Here is a 21,925-nt window from a genome sequence, read left to right as displayed (position 1 = left end):
GTTGAGGTTATGAGACAAAAACTGCTAGAATTTTCTTCAAAACCCAACGATATTTTTTTCGTTAAATATGACGTCACTAGCGCCAACTTCAGGTGTATGCCGAAGTTTTTTCGTGTGAGCTTGGGTTTTGAAAAATTGAAAAAAATCGTGCTTTTTCCTCGTCAGAACCAGTGAAAAAGCATAAAAACGTGCTAAAAATGGATCATTCGGACGACAATGAGCAAATTGAGGAATTGATATACTCTGAGGAGGGTGAAGAGCTGGAGGAAGAGACTGTGGATATTTTGCCATCAGATGACTACGAAAGGGAGGAAGATGAAGTTTCCGGACCACAAGTCATCACCGGAGATCTTCCTCCGAGGAAGAATATTGTGTGCATCAAGTCTACGGGTGGTGGACAGGGTATTCCACTGCAACTGAAGACCATTCAGGCCACCAAGAGCCCAGCTATTGCGTCTCAGGTGCAGAAATTGATGGGGAAGCAGGTGACTATTGTGTCCAAGCCAGTTAACAGTTCTGCAACACCATCCCCCATTGCCATTTCCGCTTCACCGCGCATGGCAACGTCCACTGGGCAGCTGGGGCAGAAGTTTGCCCTCCAATCTGGTTCGGGCGGAAAGAAGATTGTCACGATATCTCCATCTCAAGCGCAGCAATTCAAACTGGTGTCCTCAGGGTCACCTTCCTACATCTCCCGGCTCAAGACACTGGGCAGCAGCCCAGGGCAGAAGATCATCGTGAAGACTTCTCCCGGAGGATCAACTACTTCGAAGCTTTCTGGGACTTTTATTGACATGGGCAGCGGACAGAAACAAATGGTAGTGAGCTCGCCCAACATCCTCAACATCGGGGCATCATCTTCTCAGGGACAGAGTCGCCAGATGACTGCAGTCAAGGCCCTCAATGTGCCCAATAAAGTGCAAGTCGTGAGGGTGATCAACCCAAAGACCCAGCAGCAGACTCTCCAGAAGATTGTTATCGCCAATCCGCAAAAGATAAAGGTAAGAGATTTGCATTATTAACTGATACATTTGAAACTTGTAACAGAAACGATACTGTGAAAAATCTTCAAATTTTGCCAAGGGATAATTTTATTTTCTCATTTTTTTCACTAATTTTTTTTTAAATGAAAATGAATTTTAATTTTGAGAAATTAAGGAAAATTTAAATTTCTGGTCTTATTCTTTAATTTTAAGGAGTTTAAGCATTATCCACATTATAGTAAAATATTTATTCTCATTGCGTCCTCTGATTGGTTAGATTTAAACCAATCAGAGTACACTACGGGCTTAGAATATTCCAGAGTAATTAATATTTTTCTCTCGCCATTTCTGATTGGAAAGGTTCTTAACAATACCAATTAAAAAGGACTTATACATTGATAATTCCTGGTGGAGATTTTTTTAACAATTTGTTAGGCTAGTGAGACCAATAGGGGAAGGCTTTCTGGCTTCGCACATACCCTAACTTCGAACACTTGATATTTTTTCTATATTCAGTGTATTCAGTGAATTTGATTTAGTTGCAGCATATTTAGTAGCCAGTTTTTCACATATATCCTTAAAAAGATACGTTAGATTGATAGGAAATATATCGCTTCTTGGAAATTACAAGGGGCCAACTAATTTTCGCCCATTTTTCAGGAGACAGCATAAAAGATTCAACTTTGTATAAATAATTATCTCAATTAAGTATTTTGATAAAAACAATTTAATTCTTTTCTATTTGTATGAGCACTAATATAAATATCGAAACTTTTATATTTTTACTTTTTAAAATATGTTTTTTAATGAGTTAGCTCCTTGTCGTTCTAAATGATGTGCAAATTTTGCTGAAATTAGAATGACAAGGGATCAACTTGCTTGAGTTAGTCTCTTGTTTCACAAAAATTTGAACGATAAATCTATTTTGTGCCGCTTGACTTCAAACAAAACCGCGCAAGCAATCATAAAGAGTAAAATTTTGAAAAACTTTTCTAATAACGAAATTTATTGACTCATATCATCTGAAATTTTATTAAATTCTCTGTCTGAGTGTATTAAAACCTCAAAATCGCCAAAAAGTGAGTTGGCCCCTTGTAATTTCCAAGGAGCGATATGAAGTGTACATACTGTACAAAGGCAGAGTGTGTGCGAAGCCTGAAAGCCTTTCCTTAACAATTTTTCGATGAATTTTCTGCGAAATTGGCTTCATTATTCAACTAGAAGTTTGACAAAAATCTAAAAGCATATTTAATGTTTTTATCTAGTCAAAGAACGCAAAAATAATAATTTTATTCTAAATATTTTATTTGATTAAATATCCAGCTTCAATAAAACAAAAAGTTAGACTTTCGAAATTTCCTCGAAATCATTTTATTCCGTTTTATTGAAATTAGGGTAAACTTTGGAAAGTGGGACAATTAAGAAAAAGTTCAATTTCAAATGCATTTCTAAGCTAAATAAATATTTACTTTTTTTTATTTTCTTGGCATCATGAGATTCTTTGTGAATTATTATAAAAGAATTTCAACCGTTTTTGTTAAAAAAATTCGACCAATTACGGTAAAGTGGTAAAGAAGTTTAAGAGTTGGACAATGGTACAAGTTGGACGGGAAGTTTTTCTAGATAAATTTAGTACTGCATTTTTATTTGTATATTTTTATTGCTTTAGTTTTATAATTTGTTTCCTTGTGCTTAAAAAATATTTAGTACTGTATTTATCAAGAAAAAATCCCTGTCCAACTTGTACCGGCGAATTGTCCAACTTGTATCACTTTACCCTAATTGGAAAATTCAATATAAATTAGAAAACAACTCTTTTTAAAAAGATGGACAAAATTTTGGAAAGTGGAACACATTTTTCTGGAAAGATGGACATTAGGGTGTTTCAACAAGGAAAAAAATTGGCACTATTCTTACGGTGCTGTATTTGATGAGACAAGAAAGTTTTTCTTCAACGACCATATGATCAGACGCCGTTTAGAGGTGGCTGAACAACCCTCTCTGTAGAACATTTTTCTGATTTTACACTACCAAAGGCTTTGGGAGTACTACAGAGGAACCTTTTTTCCTTTTCCAAGTGTTTTTACGGTTTTTACTAAACACTCTGTCAGACAGAGTGGTCTCCGGAATCAAGAAAGCTTTGGTAGCCTTTCACCAGGAGATTTTCTGCCTAATAGCTACTAGTGCTGTTGTAACTATTTCACTGAGTAATTAAGGCTGTTTTTCTTCCTGGTTGACATGAGTTTACCACACAAAATCGCCAAACTTATTCAGAAAATCAACTTGTTCAAAATTTCATTAAACTTGTTTTGAATGCAACAAGAAATTAAATCACATTTCACTCCTTTTACCCCTAACATTTCACATACATTTTTTATTCACCTTTTAAATGGATGAATTTCCTTCAATTTTCACTGCAGGCAATTCAAGTAAAAAACTTTGAAACTTTTTTTACCCACATCCATAAGAAACGGTGAAAATGACAACTCCCGTAAGGCCATGTATGTCATGAATACAATACATTTTTCAAATTCGTTTTGCAAGTTACTCTTTGATTGTAAAGTAACGCCTTTTGCGTTTTTAACTTCTCAAATAATCACAAAATTAGGATTAATAATATTTTGATCAAAAATTAAAATATTTAATTGAGTTATCATCAAGTTTATAGGAAGATGTCCCACATTCCACACTGCTTGGTCCCACTTTCCAAACTGTCCCGCTTTCCAAGTTTTACCCTATATGCACCCCTTCACCAGAGAACCTTTGAATCAATGTTAAGAACGTTACTGAGTTACCCATTCAAGTCTTAGGGCTTTGACCGCTTTGGCAGGCCTACGGCTTATGTCCTAGACACACTTACGACTTAAACCGAGGGACGACTTAGTGGAAAATTATGGAAATGAAGTTTTACCATTATTTCTAATATAATTACGCTAAGCCGTCTCTAGGCTAATCATCAGGTCTGTCAAGGCCCTTACACACAAAATAATTTTAAGAGTAGGGTAAGTGTGCGAAATTTCGGCATAATTGCATGCAAACGCCAAAGTCTTAGATTTGAAATATCATATTTTTAATACAAACTGAATATATTTGTAACTTTTTTATAAGGAGTTTTGCTTGGTACCTTGTAGACAGTTTATCGCCTTTATTTTCTCTAAAATGATTCTTAATACATTTTAAAATGAATAAAAATATAGGCATAGCATTGGTGGCTTATTTCGGCCAACTTCATTCTCATAGTTCCGTGCCCTTCTGGAATTCTTCCAATGTCTTTTTCAGATCATCTTGTTCGTCGAAGCAACATTTTTTTGTTTTTTTTTTTTGCATTGTTTAATCTCTAGAGTACAAAACCTAAAATTTCATGGAAATTCGAGGAATAAAAAATGTGATCGAAATTGCAAGCTGGCCGGTATTTGGTACACTTACCCTAAATAAAATTGATTTTCGGACAAAAATTACTTCTCGGTTTATAACCAGTTCATTACCGGTTATAATCCGATTTGAACGGATTTATAAATCACTCAAAACATTGCCCAAAAAAAAATGGGACTAATAGAACTGAATTTCGAATAGAAATTAGTTATCAGCTATGAACCGGTTCATTATCGTTCAAAATCGTTTGGAACTGAATTCAAACTCGTTCGGAAATTCCAACACTTCCAACGACCCCAAACATGACCCCATTCGCTTGATAAATGCACTCTATAGTGTCTTTTTAACCTTTGACCTTGAAAAATCGTTATTAGGAATGATTCAAAATCCGTTCAAATGCCCGTCTGGGTAATCTCTCAAACATATCTGTTTTGGAGGGGAATGAGGGGCATGTCAACGATCCTTGGGTCGACTTATGGAGGGGGGATCCCCCGAAGGTCCCAAGTCGCTATCTCTAACCGTTTGGCCTCTAGAGCTGGCGACTACCGGACGGAAATACGGAAAAAGAGCGTGACTTAGGAATTGTGGTCTCTGGAAGAATGAGGGAGGAGAAGAATGGAGAGAAAAATGGACGGATTATACTGCTTTCTCCGTGGATTTCGAGCAATAGAGTTTTAAAAATATCAAAACCTATGTAACCCCTTAAAATTAAAAACTCATTGAAACATGAAAAAGGATTAACTCTTTCCGTATCGCAGCATATGCTTCAAGCCAATTTCACCATTTTTTAATCAAGAATATCTAAGCTCAGGAATTAATTGAGGTCCTACAAAAAAATATCTTACATTTGGACATCCTTATAGTTTGTAATCATCTACAAGAATCGGATTTTTATCAGTTCTGAATAATTAAAAAAAAACATTGTTTTTCATAGAATATTCATATGCTTCTTTGGGTACTCAGAGTCCCAAAAGAGACGAAAGAGTTAAGAAGAAAAAGGAGAGGTTTCTTCCTTTTGAATCTCTAAAACAGTGAGAAAATCTCAAATGTCCCAAATTGTAAATGATTCCAAATTACCCCATTTTACCCTAACTCCTTAAAAATCCATTGAAACATGAAAAGAAATTAATCAATGGAATTTTTACCTTTCAGGAGGGTCAATCAACAACACCTCCGAGCACTATTCCTCCGCCAAAGCTGGTAATCCAAAGCAAAAACGGCCAGTGCTTCTATGTGGCCACATCGCCCACAAAGGCCAATGCCACCAAGTACACTCTGGAGCCCAAAAGTGGCTCTAGTCCTGGATCTGGTCAGAAGAGTGGCATCCCTGTGCCCATGTCGAAGATTGTTCTGGACAAGGATAAGCTCAAAGTGGTGTTTCCAGAGCCGACAATTCTCAATTCGAGCGTATCGAACAACTCCAAGAGTTTCCCTGTGCACGTATTCACCAGCAAGAGTACCCATACTCCCGGATCCAATACCAACGTGACCACAGTGCGCAATTTCTCCAACAAACCCATCATCACGGAACGCAAGGTGGACATCAAGGAGAAGATTGACATTGAGAAATTGCTGGAGGGTGGTGGTCTCAATGCTGATGGCAAGAAGCGTCCGTGCAACTGTACCAGATCCCAATGCCTCAAGCTCTACTGCGAATGCTTTGCCAATGGGGAATTCTGCAAAGGGTGCAACTGCAAGGAGTGCTACAATAGTCTGGAACATGAGGAGGATCGACAGAAGGCCATTCGATTGTGCCTGGATCGCAATCCAAATGCCTTTAGGCCGAAAATTGGTAAGTTCAATGAGGAAGATGCCATTCGGAGGCAGCACAATAAGGGATGCAATTGCAAGAGGAGTGGTTGCCTCAAGAACTACTGCGAATGCTACGAGGCCAAGATCTCATGCTCCAGCAACTGCAAATGCTTCGGATGTCGCAATGTTGAGGGCTATTTTCCGCGAAGCGATCAAATCAGTCCCCAGGCTGCCGGAGTGAAGCGTCGTCAGAGTGAGGAATTGGAGCCACAACAGTGCACACCCAAGAAGCAAGCATGCAACTTTATGACTCCCGACGTCGTCGAGGCGTCCATTCAGTGTATGATTGCCCAAGCGGACGACTGCCAGAAGTCCAGTATTCCCTTCCTGCTGACCGAAAAGATGATTTTGGAGGAATTTGGACGCTGCCTGGCTGAAATTATTGACTTTTCATTCAACACTGACTACTAATCTCTGACCCTTTAATTTCTCTTTTATTTCTTTTTTGAAAATCCATTACACTGCATAAACTACTGTGTATCCTCCCGAAAAGTTTTTTTTTTTGCAAAATAAAGTTAGAATTTGGGGTACATGAAGAAAAAATCTGGGTTAGTTTCTTTTGAAATTCATATCTGTTGAGAAAAGTACGGCCTGTTGCTTCTTCCTGTTCTTCTTCTGGGAGGACTTTGAGCCCTCAGACTCCCTCATGGAAGCCTCGGCCTTCTGCAGAGCCATTGCCATGTCCGAGCTGAAAGCACGCCTAAAGTCAGGAACAGTGCTGTCTTCGTCTGCAGGTTCTGCAGTTGTCAAAATCTTGCTCCAGGGAGACTCAACGGATGCCTTCTTGTCCATCAAACTCGGCCAGAATGCCCCCTCAGATGGACTCGAGAGCATCTGCAATGAGGCTTCTGTTAAAAAAAAATCTTCCGGAGAAGATGGACAATTTCCTGGAAAATAACCTTTGCAAAGGATGGTCCTTGCTTTCGAGTATCTTCTTTCACCTCAATGGGGCATTCCATCATCATCTCAGGGGGTCTCTCGGTGAAACTTCCGCACTAAAAAAAAATGCAAAAGTATTGCTTTATTGATACACTACTGAGAGAAATCCGAAAAAGTTAAAATAACATTCCAGAAATGTTAATTTTACCCTGCATTATTGATCCGAAATCGGTGTAAATATTACCCTTTTTAGGTGTATTAGGGGTTAAAGTTATACTTTTCAGGTGTAAAAAGGTGTAAAATTAACATTAAAAAATGTTGATATATTTTTATACCTAAAAATGTTAAAGTTATGAGGAAAAAAAGTTAATCGCACCCTCTTTCTTCCTCAGTGTAGGTATCTTATGCCCTAGAGACACTTACGACTTAAGCCGAGAGACGGCTTAACGTAATTATCATCAAAATAATGATCAGATTAGATTTCCATCAATTTCTCATATTCACTGAAATATCAATTAGTGTCTAATCGGTCTATTTGCGAAGCCTAATTCAATCTAATGCTAAGAAAAATTTCCTCAGAAGATTTCCTCGGCCTAAAAATTAGTAATTACAGGAAGTTCCGGCTTAAGTGAAAACGGACTGAAAGAATTTGATATGAATTGCCTATTGAGAGCTCATTTTACAAAATAATTTCTGAAATGCTCCTAAATGTATGCAAATTTTCCACGCGGTAAATTTGAAATACATTTCTTAAGGCTCTGGCACATCTTTTTTAGATTATGAACCATTTGCGCTGAAAATATGCTGAAAAATTGGCGCCGAAAATTTTTGCATACATCTCGGCGTTTCCGCAATTTATCCGAAAGATATCTCCAATATCTTCGAATACTGTATCTGACGCAGCTGTATATTCTCTTCAGTTTCTTCCGGTGTTCGTCAGAGGATTGCCTTCTTCTCAAATCAAAGACTAAAAGTTTTTCTCCAAAGCTTTCAATCCTCGGTATGGGTCTTCCTCAGTGGACTGAGAATGATTTCTTTATTTTAGATAAATTTTCTTCATGGACAATCTTACAATCTCCTCTTTTACTTACTCAATTATAGTCTTTCTAATGATTTGGAAACGACTTTCGTCCTCTTAACACTACACATAGCCACAAAACTTACTTTTCTTTCTTATATAATATATGGGAATTTTTGCTATTACTTTTTCTTAATATAATTTTATTCTTTGTTTGCTGCTTCCTCTTCAGTGGTTTTGTTCCAACTGTGGTCCTCAATCTTTTTCTCTTTTTATTCCTCTGTGAACGGAATCTTATCAGAGTCCATAGTCCCCCGGATATTGAGTATAATTGAGTAAGAGAGGAGATTGTAAGATTGTCCATGAAGAAAATTTATCTAAAATAAGGAAATCATTCTCAACCCACTGAGGAAGACCCATACCTAGGGTTGAAAGCTTTGGAGAAAAACTTTTAGTCTTTGATTTGAAAAGAAGGCAATCCTCTGACGAACACAGGAAGAATGAATTCGTAGACACATAAGAATGAATTCGCCGGCCTTTTTCGGTGCCGAGAATTTCTTTTAAAGCGGAACTCCCTGTAATATATTTTAATATTTTTAGGTGCCTATAGACATGTTGTCTACGCCATGGCAATTTTTGTACATCTTTGCCAGGCAATATGATCCTGGGTCTTCTCGTTTTCGAGATCTCTCGACCTCATGTCCGTTTTTACAGTGGAACGCCATATGGTAGGAGGGCGATCAGGACCTCACTTTTGTTGGGTTTCGTTAAGAACTCTCTTTATTAAGTGGTCCGCCGGGCGACGCATCACATGGTCATACCATCTTAACCGTGATTCTGCGAGATTATCGCCAATATTCTCCACTCGCATGCTGCCCCTTACATTTTCACCATCTTACATTTGCGCACCCCATCTTTTAGGGTGACTCCCTACGATCACCTTAGCATTCGCATTTCTGTGACGTGAAGCTTTTGATCATGGGCTTTAGTGGTTGCTCTACATTCAGAGTCAGAGAACTACGATCTGGTACAGCTTGCCTTTCAACTTTGGTGCCACTCTTCGGTTACAATACACGCCGGATAATATTAATCGCGTAGAGACCTAAAACATTTTGCCCAAAAACGGGGCACATCATCAATGGCCAGCGAATTCACCAACATCAAATCCCCTACTCTGCATGGGGCAGGGGACAACGGACAAACACACACTGAGAAAAAAATGGGGATACGATTAACTTTTTTCCTCGTAACTTTAACACTTTTTAGGTGTAAAAATATATCAACATTTTTTAATGTTAATTTTACACCTTTTTAAGGGTAAAATTAGCATGAAAAGGGGTAACTTTAATCCCCAATACACCTAAAAAGCATAATATTTACATCGATTTCGGATCAATACTGCAGGGTAAAATAAACATTTGCGGTATGTTATTTCAACTTTCTCGGATTTCTGTCAGTGATCGTTTAGCATCCTTGTCCCCATTTCTTGTCAAGTTTTATTACTTTTAGCGTGAGCTCTAATTAATGGCCACCCCAAAGAGAAAGTAATCTTTAAAACGTGTCAACGTAGATCAACAACTTTACGAGGTTTCCAGGAATAGAGGGTACCTCTGTTTGCTTAATTAACAAATGCATCCCTCTTTTTGGTCACTCAGATCTCGCCCATTGTCATTTTACGACCTTTCGTGATCATCTGTCCTTTTTAACAGCTGAAAAGTGTTTTATCCTAAAGGAATACTAATGACTCCGGGGTGTTTCTTTGTCTCTGGGCTATAAATTTCCTAAGGACTAATTGCATAGAAAAAACTCTCTCGCGGTGCTAGACATGATCTATCATGTATTTTCTTGATATTTCACGAAAGAAACAGCACGATCATGAATATTTGAAAACCGAGTTGTGATGCACAAAATGCGTCACAACAAGAACACTACCTTGCGGTAGGCCATTTTTATTGCAGTCTCCATCTGCTTTGCTGACCACTGAACTCAACAAAGAATCTGCGATTCTCTAAAAGAACCCGTCATCTGTGCGAGGCCGTGGTCATTTGTGAGATTGTAGATCTTGGAAAGGAGAATTCTGTGGTTTACTGTGCCAAAGGCTGCCGAGAGGTCAACGAAGACAATACCTGTGATTTTGCTTTCCTCGAAACCGTCCTCAATAATCTGAGTGAGGTTCAAAACTTGACCGGAGTTGGATTTTCCAGATAGGTACTCAGCTTGCTCTCCGATCAGCTTCTCCTCTACGGCAGGAGCAATCCTTTGCAACAGAATACTTTCAAACATTTTAAAGAGATGGCACAAAAGAGAAATCGAGCTGTAGCTCCTCGGATTGTTGACATCTTTTTCCGGCTTTGGAATTGTCACCACATGGATATGGACTTTTCTCCATTCATTCGGTATTTTGCGATGATACAAGCAATGGTTAAAGAATTTAAGGATCCAGTCAACAGTGACGGGTCAAAGATTTTTTATCTGTTCAGCGTACAGGCCGTCAATACCCGTCGCTTTCCTGTTCTTCAATGCTTTAATAACCGAAGTGAGCTCGTCAACACGAATAGATGGGGATAGGCGATCTACCTCTGCAGCAAGATTACGAATTAAGCTTATGGCAATTTTACCCACTTTGCCATTCGAGAGCAATTGATGAGTTTTGAATCAGGATCGGATATTTAGAGACCTTCGGGTACTAGGCTAAACCTATACTCTGAAGACCGCTTTAAGAGTATCCATTGATACTTAAAGCATCTGTGACAAAAACTGTTAATTTAACAAAATTTTCTTTTTTCCATGAAAATTGCAAACTAATACGCGCAATATTTTTTATATTTCACTAACTAATAGACCAATTAGAAAATTATTTCAAGCATTTTAAAAAAAGAATTATTTTACAACTTACCGAAGGGAAATCCTTGGGCGATCCAATGTCAATGTCCACCGCTTGAGCCAGCATCTTCCCCATTTGCCGATCGTAAACTTCATTGATCTTCATCTCCCTGATCCTTTCCTCTCTGGCGCGCACTTGCCGATTCTTAGCTCTCTGCTTCAGCTCCTCATCGAACGTCTCCATGATCTCCCGTGAGACAATCGGCGTGTCAAAGACAATCTCCACAACGTCAAACTGGCAAGTGATGGGCAAATGCTGAAGATACTTCAATCTCTTGCGCAGCGTCTCATCCATCGTGAAGCTGTCTTTCTGTACAATTCGTCCACTCAGCATCTCAGGACCCTTCCATAGTTCCCCAAATTGGGCCTGAATCATGCGATTATTCACTGTGTGGAGGTACAAATTCTGACCATCGACAGCTTGATAGAAATAGAAGAAATTAGAAGTATCTTCGGGAGTTTCTTCCCTTTCCTCCTGCTCAGAATTATCTTCAGAAAATACTTCCTTTTCGGCCTTCAAAATCTGTTCGATATCTTCTTCCGTTCCCTTCTGAACTAGCAATTTATTCAGGGATGCTCTTCTTTCAGCCAGAAGGTCCAGAGCTTGCTGGATAAAGATCATTTCTGGACAATTTAGACCATTGGGTCCATCAGTTTCCATCTGAAGCAACAATTGACGTTGTTCTTGTTCCAAAATCGAGAGAATCTCCTCGAAATCAGCCAAAATCAATTTTGAATGAACAATCAAGTCTTTGGATTCGAAGAAATGGGGCAAAGGGTCTGAATCCTGGGCATCCTTTGAGGCTTCAGTCACACTCAAAGAGCCCTTCTTGCGCTTCATGAGCTTCAGGGTAACAACTTCATCGATCTTAAATTCATGATGGTAATTGGCTACGGCGCTTTTGAGATCTGCCACGTAGATGGGCTCGTAGCAGATGGGACATTTGCGCCAGGATTTGTCAGACAGGGCCAAATAATGGAGGATACAGGGCCAACAGTAGACATGGCCACAACGGGTCATTTTCCCAGCTACCGGAGGATAGAGGCAGATGGGACACTGAGTATCCTCATTGCTGTGGATTATCACCTGTTCGATCTGATCCCACTTCACCAGGGTGTCCGGGCATCCACGGTGAACCTCATACTCTCCAGATGACTTCACCACAAATTGACAACTACGGGAAGAAAATCGTCAGAGATCACCAGAGAAATCCGGATGAATCTGGATATTTGACATTTTTATCATCATCTTTTCTTCACAGCTATTGCAATTTGTGGGAATTGATTACAAAGTGATCAGGGGCATCAGAAACCGTGCAGAGGAACAATAGTAAGAATTTCTCTTTCAAGGAAACCTTTCTAAAAAGTTATTTAAATTGAAATAATTTTTTCGCCGAAATGTGTCAGATAAAGTAAAATTATATAAAATGGATCTAATTCAATTCATTTTGATATACTATCGATTCTGTCTACTTTTATCGTATCTGCATTTTTCGGTTCCAGAAATTTTATTAAAAGAGCTCTTGCACCAATTTTCCCTGGAGGTTAGGTACCAACGCTAAGACGGCGGTGGACGCAATAAACAAACATTTTCCATATTTAAAGAAATGTTGCGCTTTTGAAGCATTTTAACCTGAGGTGGAATGATAACTTTTCGATACAATCGAATCGATTAATCTAACAGATATAGATTAAGTGAATAAGAACTTTTTTCTGATTGTTGGGCCATTCATCGTGAGATTCCTAAGAGAATGAGACTGTTGATAAACATCTATATTAGTTACAGAAAGTGCAGCTATCGTTTAAATTTCTCAGAATCGACAGTCGATAGTATCGAAAATAAGTTGTCATGTCCCCCCCCTGATTTTTCCACATTTCAAGTAAATTCCCCACTCCATTTTTGCAAGTTTTCTGAAAATGGAACGAGTTTTAAATATATTTTTGAAATTTCAGTATGAGAACCAAACATTATAAATTCATCTCAAAACAAAAATATTTCAGGATTTTTTTTTTGAAAGCTAAATTACATTTTCATTTTGATGATGAAAAATTACATCATAAAATAAGACAAACTATGACAAAGTTGAGCTTATTTGCTTCATTTGAAAATTTGAAAAATATTCACAAACTTTTTTAAAATTTAACTTACTGCGCCCGAATTAAAAAGCAGATGCCAATTTAATTTTCAATTTTATTTTTTATAGTGAAGAATATATCATTTCGCCTGGAGGCCTGATTGAATGCGTGCAGAATTTTATGTATACTTCCCTTGCCGACAATAGGGTCATATATGACCCGGAGTTTTTCCGAGTTTTTACGCAATGGAAAATTTTTTTCCTCTCTGAACTATTATATTTGATCATAAAGCATTAGGAAAAACTCATTTTACAAGAATTCATCTGCTGAATAAAAGTGGGACGCGAAAGAGTTAATGCCCGTCAAATCATTGCTCTACCTGCCGATTTTACTCGGAGATTTTTTGAATTGTAACGGTATATTCTAGCACATTCAGAAAAAATCTGTAATTTTCGGCAGAATTTCCGCGTAGAAAATCTGAAGATTCTTGGCAGAAATTCTGCGGAAAATCTGCAGATTCTCGGCAGAATTTCTCCCTAGAAAATCTGCATAGCCTCCATTACTTCACAAATTTTTTTTGATTTATGAAGAAACTGTAGAAGTTATAAAGAAAATGGTATGCTCTGCTCTGCTTAAAAAGCATTTCCGATTAAACATTTAAGATAAGTAAAAAGATGCGAGCAAAAATACTAATTTCTTAAAAATCGCCCATGGAATGGTACAAAAACACGCAATTTAGGTTGACACTCTGCTTAAAATTTTCACTTCACTATTGTCTACTTATAACACGGCGTCGCAGAATTCTTTATTTTATATAAACACTGTGATATCACCAAGAATAGCTCTATTGAATTTTGCAAACTGCAGTGAAAAATATTCCATCTTTTCAGACACAGCTGTCTGGAAAGTCTGGAATGTAGAAAAATCTACGGAAAATCGGCAAAATATCTACAGAAATTCGTCAGAGTATGCAACAGAATTCATCAGAAAATCTGCAAAAATTTTCTGACGAATTTTGTCCCAAGCCCAAATAAAATTTGTAGGAATATCCACAGATTTATCAGCAGATTTTCGGCAGAGGTGTAGATATTTTCTGCAGAAATTTTAAAGATATCTGACGAAATTATTTAACGAGCGTCCGCCAATCGCTAACCGACTAGCGATCATAGCGGCGATTAACTAAAGTTATCCAAATTTGTCTCGAGTAAGCGAAGTCTCACACCTATTACCTAATGGCTGCTTCAGAGACGGATTATTTCAAATTTCTACATTCTATTGAAAAACTTGAAGAAAACTTCTTGAGAAGAAAAGAATAAGTGATTATAAATTCCACCAAGTTGATAATTTCACAGAAAATATTCCAAGTGCATTTTGACATGACAACATCTTGAGAAAAGTGCCGAAAATTCATTAAATTTTCTATAGAAATTCTGCAGAATTTTCATACAACGATCGGAATTGCCGAATTTGCCGGGTGGGGAGTCTACTGTAAATTTCTCCTATGTGTAGAGGCCATTGATCACTAGAGGGAGGTGGGGCTACATTGATATGATTTTTTGGTATATTTTTAAAGAAAGCTGAGTCTTTGAATTATTTGATTTAGATCCACAATTGTTTTGTCTATCTAAATTGCAATATGTGCGTTATAACCCAGTTTCCTTTAGAAATATGCGAAAAAATCGTATAACAATGTAGCTCCATTGGTCAAAGTAGCCCCACCTCTCCCTATTGCTATGAATTTTTCTTTAGTTTTATCTCAAATCTCTAAAGAACAACTTTTTACCAAACTATCCAATTGTCCTCAAAGCATAAAAATACCCAACGATTTTTATGAGAAGAAATTACAATGCAGCATATGCTCTAAAACCGACTGAAGGACAATGCCAAACGAACTTCGTTAAAACAGATAAAATACTTGTTTGGAACAAATTTCCTTTAGAAAAGACACGAAAAAATAAGAAATATTACACAACAAATTATTTTTAAATAGATAAAAGTTAAGTCTTTATTGCGTATTTGAAGGAAATGAAAAAGAATTAATTAATAACATTTTATATTATTTTTTTTTTTCAATTTAGAATGGAGATTTCGCAACAATTTGCTGATAAGATTACGATTAATTTAAAACGACTTTGCGTTTCCCCCAAATGCAATTATCTGGTTCTGGTACTCAAGCCTCTGTACGCTTGAATAAGGCTTTTGCAACTTTACGTTGTATGATTTTTAGGTAATTTTTTAAGGTATTTTTTTTATTCAATTGATCCCCTCCTTCATTGTATTTCTTTGAGGGCGTCGTGGGCAAAGAAAGGGTTCCTGAATTTGGGTCAAATAAAAATAAATAAACAACTCACTTTGCTTGAAGAAACTGCTCTTTGTTGAAATGCACCTTCTTGCCGCTCCACAATTTTCCCCTTGGCTCCCGGGACATCGTGAAGGAATTGACCTTGCGTGGTGCATAGTGAAAGTTCAGCAGATGATTGAGATTTTGCTTCTTGCTTCCGGGCAAAAAGACTGAATTCAACTCATATTGGGCCACTGGATCCTCCTCCAGACCTAATCCGGAGCTGGATCCAGACGCCTCCAGGTCCCCACCCTTCCCAGTGCCTTGTGGACTCGTCTGCTGATTCCCACGTCCACGGGGTGGCTTCTTGTCAATCCTCTGCTGATGGTGCCCATTTGGGGGTTTGCTGCGGGTTGGATCTTTCGATCCGGAGTGACCATTTGGCTCACGTCTGCGTGAATTCTTTGGCCACTGCTTACTAACGTCTGCAAAACAGACGCAAGCAAAAAGTTTTATAAATAGAAATCTACCTGTTTGTGTGTGTGGGGGGCTTTATTATTCTCACGAAGCAGAAAAAGCTCCAATTTGGGGTCGCCATTTTCTCTCACCTTGTTTCTTGGACTCAGACGACGATGGTGGCCCCTTGGGCACCAAATGAGTCACACGAATATTTGTCTTCTTCTCCATCCCCTCGATAGATCCCCACACAATTCACGTCGAAGTGGAAATATCCTCCACACGGAGTCAAACAACCATTTACTTTAGTTGGAGACATCTTAGAAAGCAGCCATGATTTTTCACAATGATAAGAAAGAAAATACGTTCAAATTTGAACTTAATTTTCCGTCTATGGAGAACACCGGAGAACTTTACAAATTCACTAAATTAGAGCGGGGTGTTGGGGTGCAGAGAGCTACCCAACCAAACACAGCCGAAAGTAGGTTTATTTTGGTGGAAAAGCCGAAAATAAAATTGGCGTAAGCCAATCCTGAAAAATGGGAGTGAAAAGCACTTCTCTTCTTCTTCTTCTTCGCTGATTTATGACGTATCCGCCAGGGCTGCCAACAATTCCTCGATGTTTTGCGTTGCGATGTTTTTTCGAAAATGAACTTTTAACTTTAAAAAGAGGTTAAAAACTTAAGAGACAGGGATTTTCTTTTTTGTTTCGATTTTGGAAATTCAAGGCCCATTGTGAGTTGTGATGTGATTTTATGCTTCTAGTTTCTGAAATTTTAAGATAAATTTATTAAATTAAATGCAAAAAGTGCTAGTAAATTAACGAAAACTTATTCTGCATAAATAGCATGCATGATGCAGGATGAATAAGTCAGCCATATTGAAAACAAATAATAGATTTGCAATAAATGAAGTTCTTTCGAGCGTATTACAAAAGTTTTCTCAGTTTTCGCATTGAAAGTAATACAAATGGGTCCTTAGAAGTGTGTACATAATAAAGGTTCTTCGAGTTAAGCAATTACCAGCGTCGATCACCTCGATCACAGTAAGATTATATCTAAGCATGAGAGAAAATGAGTTAGAATAGAATTAGAAGCCAGCCTCCACGTACAGTTCCAGGTAGAAAATAACAATAAGAAGAAAAAGCAGGTAAATAATTAAAATAAAATAAATTCTTGGACTTCCCGACCCAAGTAGTGAAATCGCAGAGAGAGTTCAGACCGTTCAGACGTTCTGGAAGCAGATAGAATTTAAAAATTTAGACCACGTTTACAAAGAGAGCTCGTTCATTCCGCGATCTCGCCACCATGAAACACCGACACGTGACAGATAGACGACTCCCAATTTAACAGACAGAAGAGGTAGGATAGGGTCGAGGTCTGAGAAAGGCGTAGAATAAAGAGCATAAGGTCACACACCACAACAGACCAAGATACAAGGGAAACATGGTCACCCAGGTTTAGATTATAAATGAACCTAGGTTAGTCATTGTAGGAGACTTTTATCCTGCGAATAGGCTCAGCGTCAGCTTGAAAGAATAACTCAGAGCCATAAGTGAAGTGCGGCATATGAGAGACCTGACAAGCAACAGCCGAGTGTCTGTGGAGATAAGATCCCTATACCGCTGTAGGGAGCACAAAGAAAAAAAACCAACTCTATGACACACATGAAACACATGATCTGACCAAGTCAAATCTGCATTTTAGATCATACCTAGGTCCTTGACTGGAATGAGAGTAACTTCCAATGCTCATATTGTGATTATTATATTATGAGAGGATAATAGCCTCAAATGGATCTGTAGATAGAGTAGTGTCTCTATGACTATGAGGTCTCGGGTTGTTTAAATTCTAAACCAAGGATGAGCTGATAAGAAAACGCGCCAAATTGAGAAAAACGCGGGACAACTTATTGGCAACCCTAATGCATGGTCCAAGGTTTAGATTCTAAACTAAACTGACTGAGCAGCAGCAGAAAAATATATTTCATGCCATATCGGCTTTAAATTCGTCCAGTGAATGAATGAATAGTAATGCCAATGGCGCACATTATCAAAAAAGTGAACCTCCTAGAAAATATAGGCTGGTACGATAACGAGTTTCAGCATGAAAATGGTACTTCAGTCGATGGAAATATCACTGTCACTTATCCAAAACACACCGAGATGGGCTGTTGTGATTAGTAGCGGCACTGTGTGTGAAACAACCGCACACAGAGCTGTGATATGGAGCGGATACCCGTATCGGGGGTAAATTAGAATAGAAGTGGAGAAGCATGAGGAGCCCAATCTGTGTGGCCTGGATGTATCGGTAATCTGAAATGGAGAACTGACCCCTGGCAAAGCCTTAGCTTATTAAAGGAACATGAATATGTGGTAGACCTGGAATTAGATGGCTGAACCAAGATGCAGGTAACTGTGCCGCTCACGGTTCACTCGAGTGCCGATCTGTCGATCTTTTTTAACAATTTTGCCGATTTCGAGCGGATTTTCCGATTTCTGGCAAAATTATGCTGATCTGTCGAATTCTTAGCAAAATAAGGCTGATATTCTGATTTTTAGTTCCATATCTGAACTATTATGTAGAGTAGATAGGCGCTTCAAGTTATCTCTGAACCCAATTTATGTAAAAAAAATCGAAAATCACCATGAGAGAAACCGAGACACTTATTTATGGTCAAGGAAGAGTTCAACAGAGGTTAAAATCTCGCAAGTTTAAGTCAAACTGTAAAAATTCGTAAGTGGTCCAGAAGAAACAAGACTTAATCTTTGGAAGGCTATCATTCCTCAGCTTTCTAGATTTTATGGAACTCAAAGAAAGTCTCCCAATCCCTCGTCGGTGACAGAGTCTGAAAAAAACAGGAAACTTGGAGAACGCTTATTGGAAAAAAACAATGAATTTGTGGTAGATTTGGAATTAGATCTGATGTAATATTTTGTCAGGAGCCCAGACATTTATTCAAGGATACAGAAGAGTTCAACAGAGATAAAATTCTTAAAATTTTTCACGATTTTTAATCAAACTCAATGTTATACTGTAAAAATTCGAGAACAGGGGAAGTCCTTCAGGTTTTGCATATACTCTGGCTTCGAGCACTTCATAATGTTTCTCATATTAAAATAGCAGACTCTTGCTCTGACCGACTCAATTTCGTTTTTAATTTAAATAATTTTCTTACAAGCAATAAAATCGTAGATAGTCAACCAAAGAAATGAAAAATCTTCTAAAATACTCTATTTATTTCTCGATTTTTTTAATGAACAATTTTATTTTTCAAAAATACTAGCAACAAGATGATAACGTTTATTGTCTTGTGCAATTCTCTCTCGAATCAATCGAGGATTATTTTTCCGCATTACTCGGATACGTTAACGGTGATTGTCTTTCCCTTGACATCATCGAAACGATCCATGGTGCGGATCTCCATGATCCAGGAGAGTCCAGCTGCCAAGATGATCAGCAGGAGAATGGTGACAAAGAGACCACCAATGATTCCTGGACTGATGAAGCCTACGCAATCCCATGGCTCACTGTAGCCCAAGAAGGGTTCTGTGGCATCAGTGCTGAAACGTGGCTCCAGTTGGAGTCTGGTGATCTGGAGTTCGTTGAAACTACCAGGCTGTACTTCTTCCATCGATAAGAATCTCGAAGTGGGCGTGCAGGCAAAAGAGAAACCAATGTGAGTGCCAATAAAGGTGTTCAAATAGTACTCCTTCTCGGCATAGAGTAGCTTTTCCACCCACCAGCGACCATTCTCGCCGCGGATATGGAAGGACAATTTGGGTCCATCCCCAAGAAGGTCCAGAGCCAGGCCATCTTCAGTGTCATTGAGCCGAGAAGTTGCAGCTGAAGTGAAATTCAATTCAATGGGATCGTCAGCTCCAACAGCCTTGTAAGCGATAGAACTGTAGGAGATGATAAAGGTCTCATTGTCGCGATAGTAGATGATAGGCTCCTCAGGAACTTCTTCCTGCTTGTTCGTGACCTCTCTCTTGATTCTACGGGCGATCATTCCGTCTTCAGCAACATTATTGTGAGCAGCTGTATAGATAAAGGCAGAATTCTTGTATCCCGTGGCCTCAATATCCTTCACCATTTCAGCGATCTCAGCATCCTGAGTGCTGAAGTCTCCCGGAGTCAAGGTCACAAAACTGATCTTTCCTGCTTCGGGGGTCAATTTGCTTCCCGCATTGACCCATTCAGTCTTCCTCTCATCCCCAATTGTGGCCAAAAGTCCAATGGGATTTTCCACATTGGCAAAGTACGTCTTTTGGGGGACATTCTCAAGATATGGGAAGCACTTCTTCGCACCACATTCATTCAAGGCCTCGGGGCTCAATTTGTCTCCCACGAAAACTACAGTGTACTGGGACTCTACGATATTTTCGCTGAGGAGATTGCTGCTGGCCAGAGCGTTAAGTGCTGGAGGATTGAAGGTTTTTCTGAAGGAGTACCAGAAGGTCAGGAAAAAAAGAGAGATAAGAGACTTTTAACTTACCCTTGGGTGCTGCCCCACAGCAAAAGGGGCACTCCCTCGAAGCCAAATGCAGCATTGACACAAAACACAAGGACCAGAGTCCCTACTAGAGCCTTCATTGCTGTTACTGAGTGGAAATATTACGAGAAAATTGAGGAAACTTGATTAAAAAAAACTGGAGGAGTGAAAAGTGATCCCGTGACTTCGAACTTCGACTAATGTGTCATATGATTCGATGTTTTTCTATATTGATTGACCATTTTTTTCGATGTAATAAAAAGTGTAAATATTCATGTATTTAATTCAAATTAAATACATTATTCAAATTTTTGAAAAATCATTTTTATGTTAAAAAAGGATTGAGCCCATTGAGCCTTTTATTATGTAATATTAAATTTATGCTGGTATGTTTAGCCTCACTGCTATTTGCAATCGATTTTATTTAGTTTTTTTTCTAAAGAAAGGAAATTCAGAAAAAAATCAAAAATTGACTATTTTATCAATTTATGTAATTGAAAGACCTCTATGGAACATAGATTTTTACAGAAAAGGCAATGTTCTATTCATTAGAATCTATTGTATTTCAATGATTTTAATCAATTTTAATATGCCAGATTATTGCTTATACAATTCAAAGCAAATACAATCGTAAGACTTTAAATTTCAAACTTAAATAAGAATTAAAGCCTCAAGTGGATTGGATAGCTTTTTCCTCATATTCTGTCAGACAAATTCTCGTCTAAAATTTTTAGAATGTTGGCGGATTTCTGACTAAAACAAATAACAATTTTGTTAGAAACAAAATCAACATGAATCAACATAATGCATTAAGCTAAGTCATTGCTAAAGTGCAGCAAATAATTTTCAAAAATACATCTTATTTTGGGGTTCCAATATGCGGGACAACTTTTCGATTCGAGGTACACTGACGATCGCTTGTTCATTTGCCTTGTCCACCAGAGATCTAGGTTTATGAAATTATAAAGCATGACTTCGGAAAATAGAGGTCTTAAATTTATTTTTAAAAATGTTTTTCATAAATCATAAAAATTTAGTCTTTTGGTATGAAAACTTTAAAACTGTGTTAAACTATTTTTACTCTTAATACCTCTATATTTTCGATTTCATGCATATTCAATTCCAAGTTGGGGATCTCAGTGGCGCAATAGGCAAGACCGTTGGGTCTTGGGTGGATGAGATTTCTGACTCGACTCTCACAATTGTGAGTTCGAGTCCCGCCCTGTGCAAGCAACTGAATGTCAGAAAAATACATTTTCACTGTGATAAAAACGTAATAATGCACCGCCTCTGGCGCAGAAAACTCTGAGAGCAAGGAAGAAGCATTCACATTTCGGGGAAGGTGCTCCTAGGCGGTCTATACACAGACTTAGTGGATTCTTCCACTACGGAAGCAACAGCAATATAACATGATTACAGTAGACTCTCTCTCAATTGGGCATTTGGGCAAAATGTCATCCGGTTTAGTTTATCAATAGATTTGGGTGTCAAAGTCTTTGTAAATTTCACAAAAAGTGCTCAATTATAAGGGATCACGATGAAATAGAAAGAACTAAAGCGAATTTGAGCAAATTTTTCGCTCGATTGGAAAAGAACCGATTGAGTGAGAGTCTACTGTACATTGTAACAAATATTCCGATACGATAAATAAAAAAAATTTCCATGTTCTTT

General features: G+C 38.1%; 3 protein-coding genes across 3 annotated transcripts; 1 reads left to right on the top strand and 2 right to left on the bottom strand.

The window, feature by feature from the left end:
- The first annotated feature begins 72 nt into the window (after positions 1-72).
- On the top strand, positions 73-6,710 carry LOC129810046 (protein lin-54 homolog). Its single transcript, XM_055860283.1, has 2 exons — positions 73-1,001; positions 5,508-6,710. Exons 1-2 carry the CDS (start codon positions 198-200, stop codon positions 6,576-6,578), a joined length of 1,875 nt encoding a protein of 624 aa, XP_055716258.1. The 5' UTR covers positions 73-197; the 3' UTR covers positions 6,579-6,710.
- LOC129810045 (RING finger protein 10) lies at positions 6,576-16,378 on the bottom strand. Its single transcript, XM_055860282.1, has 5 exons — positions 15,913-16,378; positions 15,375-15,789; positions 10,961-12,122; positions 7,067-7,162; positions 6,576-7,001 (listed from the first exon to the last, which is right to left on the bottom strand). Exons 1-5 carry the CDS (start codon positions 15,989-15,991, stop codon positions 6,717-6,719), a joined length of 2,037 nt encoding a protein of 678 aa, XP_055716257.1. The 5' UTR covers positions 15,992-16,378; the 3' UTR covers positions 6,576-6,716.
- A 2,602-nt stretch (positions 16,379-18,980) lies between these two features.
- Positions 18,981-20,465, bottom strand: LOC129810044 (V-type proton ATPase subunit S1). Its single transcript, XM_055860281.1, has 2 exons — positions 20,258-20,465; positions 18,981-20,201 (listed from the first exon to the last, which is right to left on the bottom strand). The coding sequence occupies exons 1-2, from the start codon at positions 20,353-20,355 to the stop codon at positions 19,115-19,117; spliced, it is 1,185 nt and encodes a 394-aa protein (XP_055716256.1). The 5' UTR covers positions 20,356-20,465; the 3' UTR covers positions 18,981-19,114.
- Between the last annotated feature and the right edge of the window lie 1,460 nt (positions 20,466-21,925).

Source organism: Phlebotomus papatasi, chromosome 1 (assembly GCF_024763615.1).
Source record: "Phlebotomus papatasi isolate M1 chromosome 1, Ppap_2.1, whole genome shotgun sequence".
Lineage (NCBI taxonomy): Eukaryota > Metazoa > Arthropoda > Insecta > Diptera > Psychodidae > Phlebotomus > Phlebotomus papatasi.
Note: the sequence above shows the minus strand (reverse complement) of the source record. Positions and strands in the feature narration are given on the sequence as shown.

What these genes read in the sequence shown, in the direction of transcription:
- LOC129810045 (XM_055860282.1), bottom strand. Translation starts at nt 15,991, where the DNA reads ATGGAGAAGAAGACAAATATTCGTGTGACTCATTTGGTGCCCAAGGGG. An exon ending in GTCTGAGTCCAAGAAACAAG is followed by an intron (nt 15,790 to 15,912) that starts GTGAGAGAAAAT and finishes TCTGTTTTGCAG; the next exon opens with ACGTTAGTAAGCAGTGGCCA. An exon ending in GAGCAGTTTCTTCAAGCAAA is followed by an intron (nt 12,123 to 15,374) that starts GTGAGTTGTTTA and finishes TTCTTCCCGTAG; the next exon opens with TTGTCAATTTGTGGTGAAGT.
- LOC129810046 (XM_055860283.1), top strand. Translation starts at nt 198, where the DNA reads ATGGATCATTCGGACGACAATGAGCAAATTGAGGAATTGATATACTCT. An exon ending in CCAATCCGCAAAAGATAAAG is followed by an intron (nt 1,002 to 5,507) that starts GTAAGAGATTTG and finishes TTTACCTTTCAG; the next exon opens with GAGGGTCAATCAACAACACC.
- LOC129810044 (XM_055860281.1), bottom strand. Translation starts at nt 20,355, where the DNA reads ATGAAGGCTCTAGTAGGGACTCTGGTCCTTGTGTTTTGTGTCAATGCT. An exon ending in CTGTGGGGCAGCACCCAAGG is followed by an intron (nt 20,202 to 20,257) that starts GTAAGTTAAAAG and finishes GTACTCCTTCAG; the next exon opens with AAAAACCTTCAATCCTCCAG.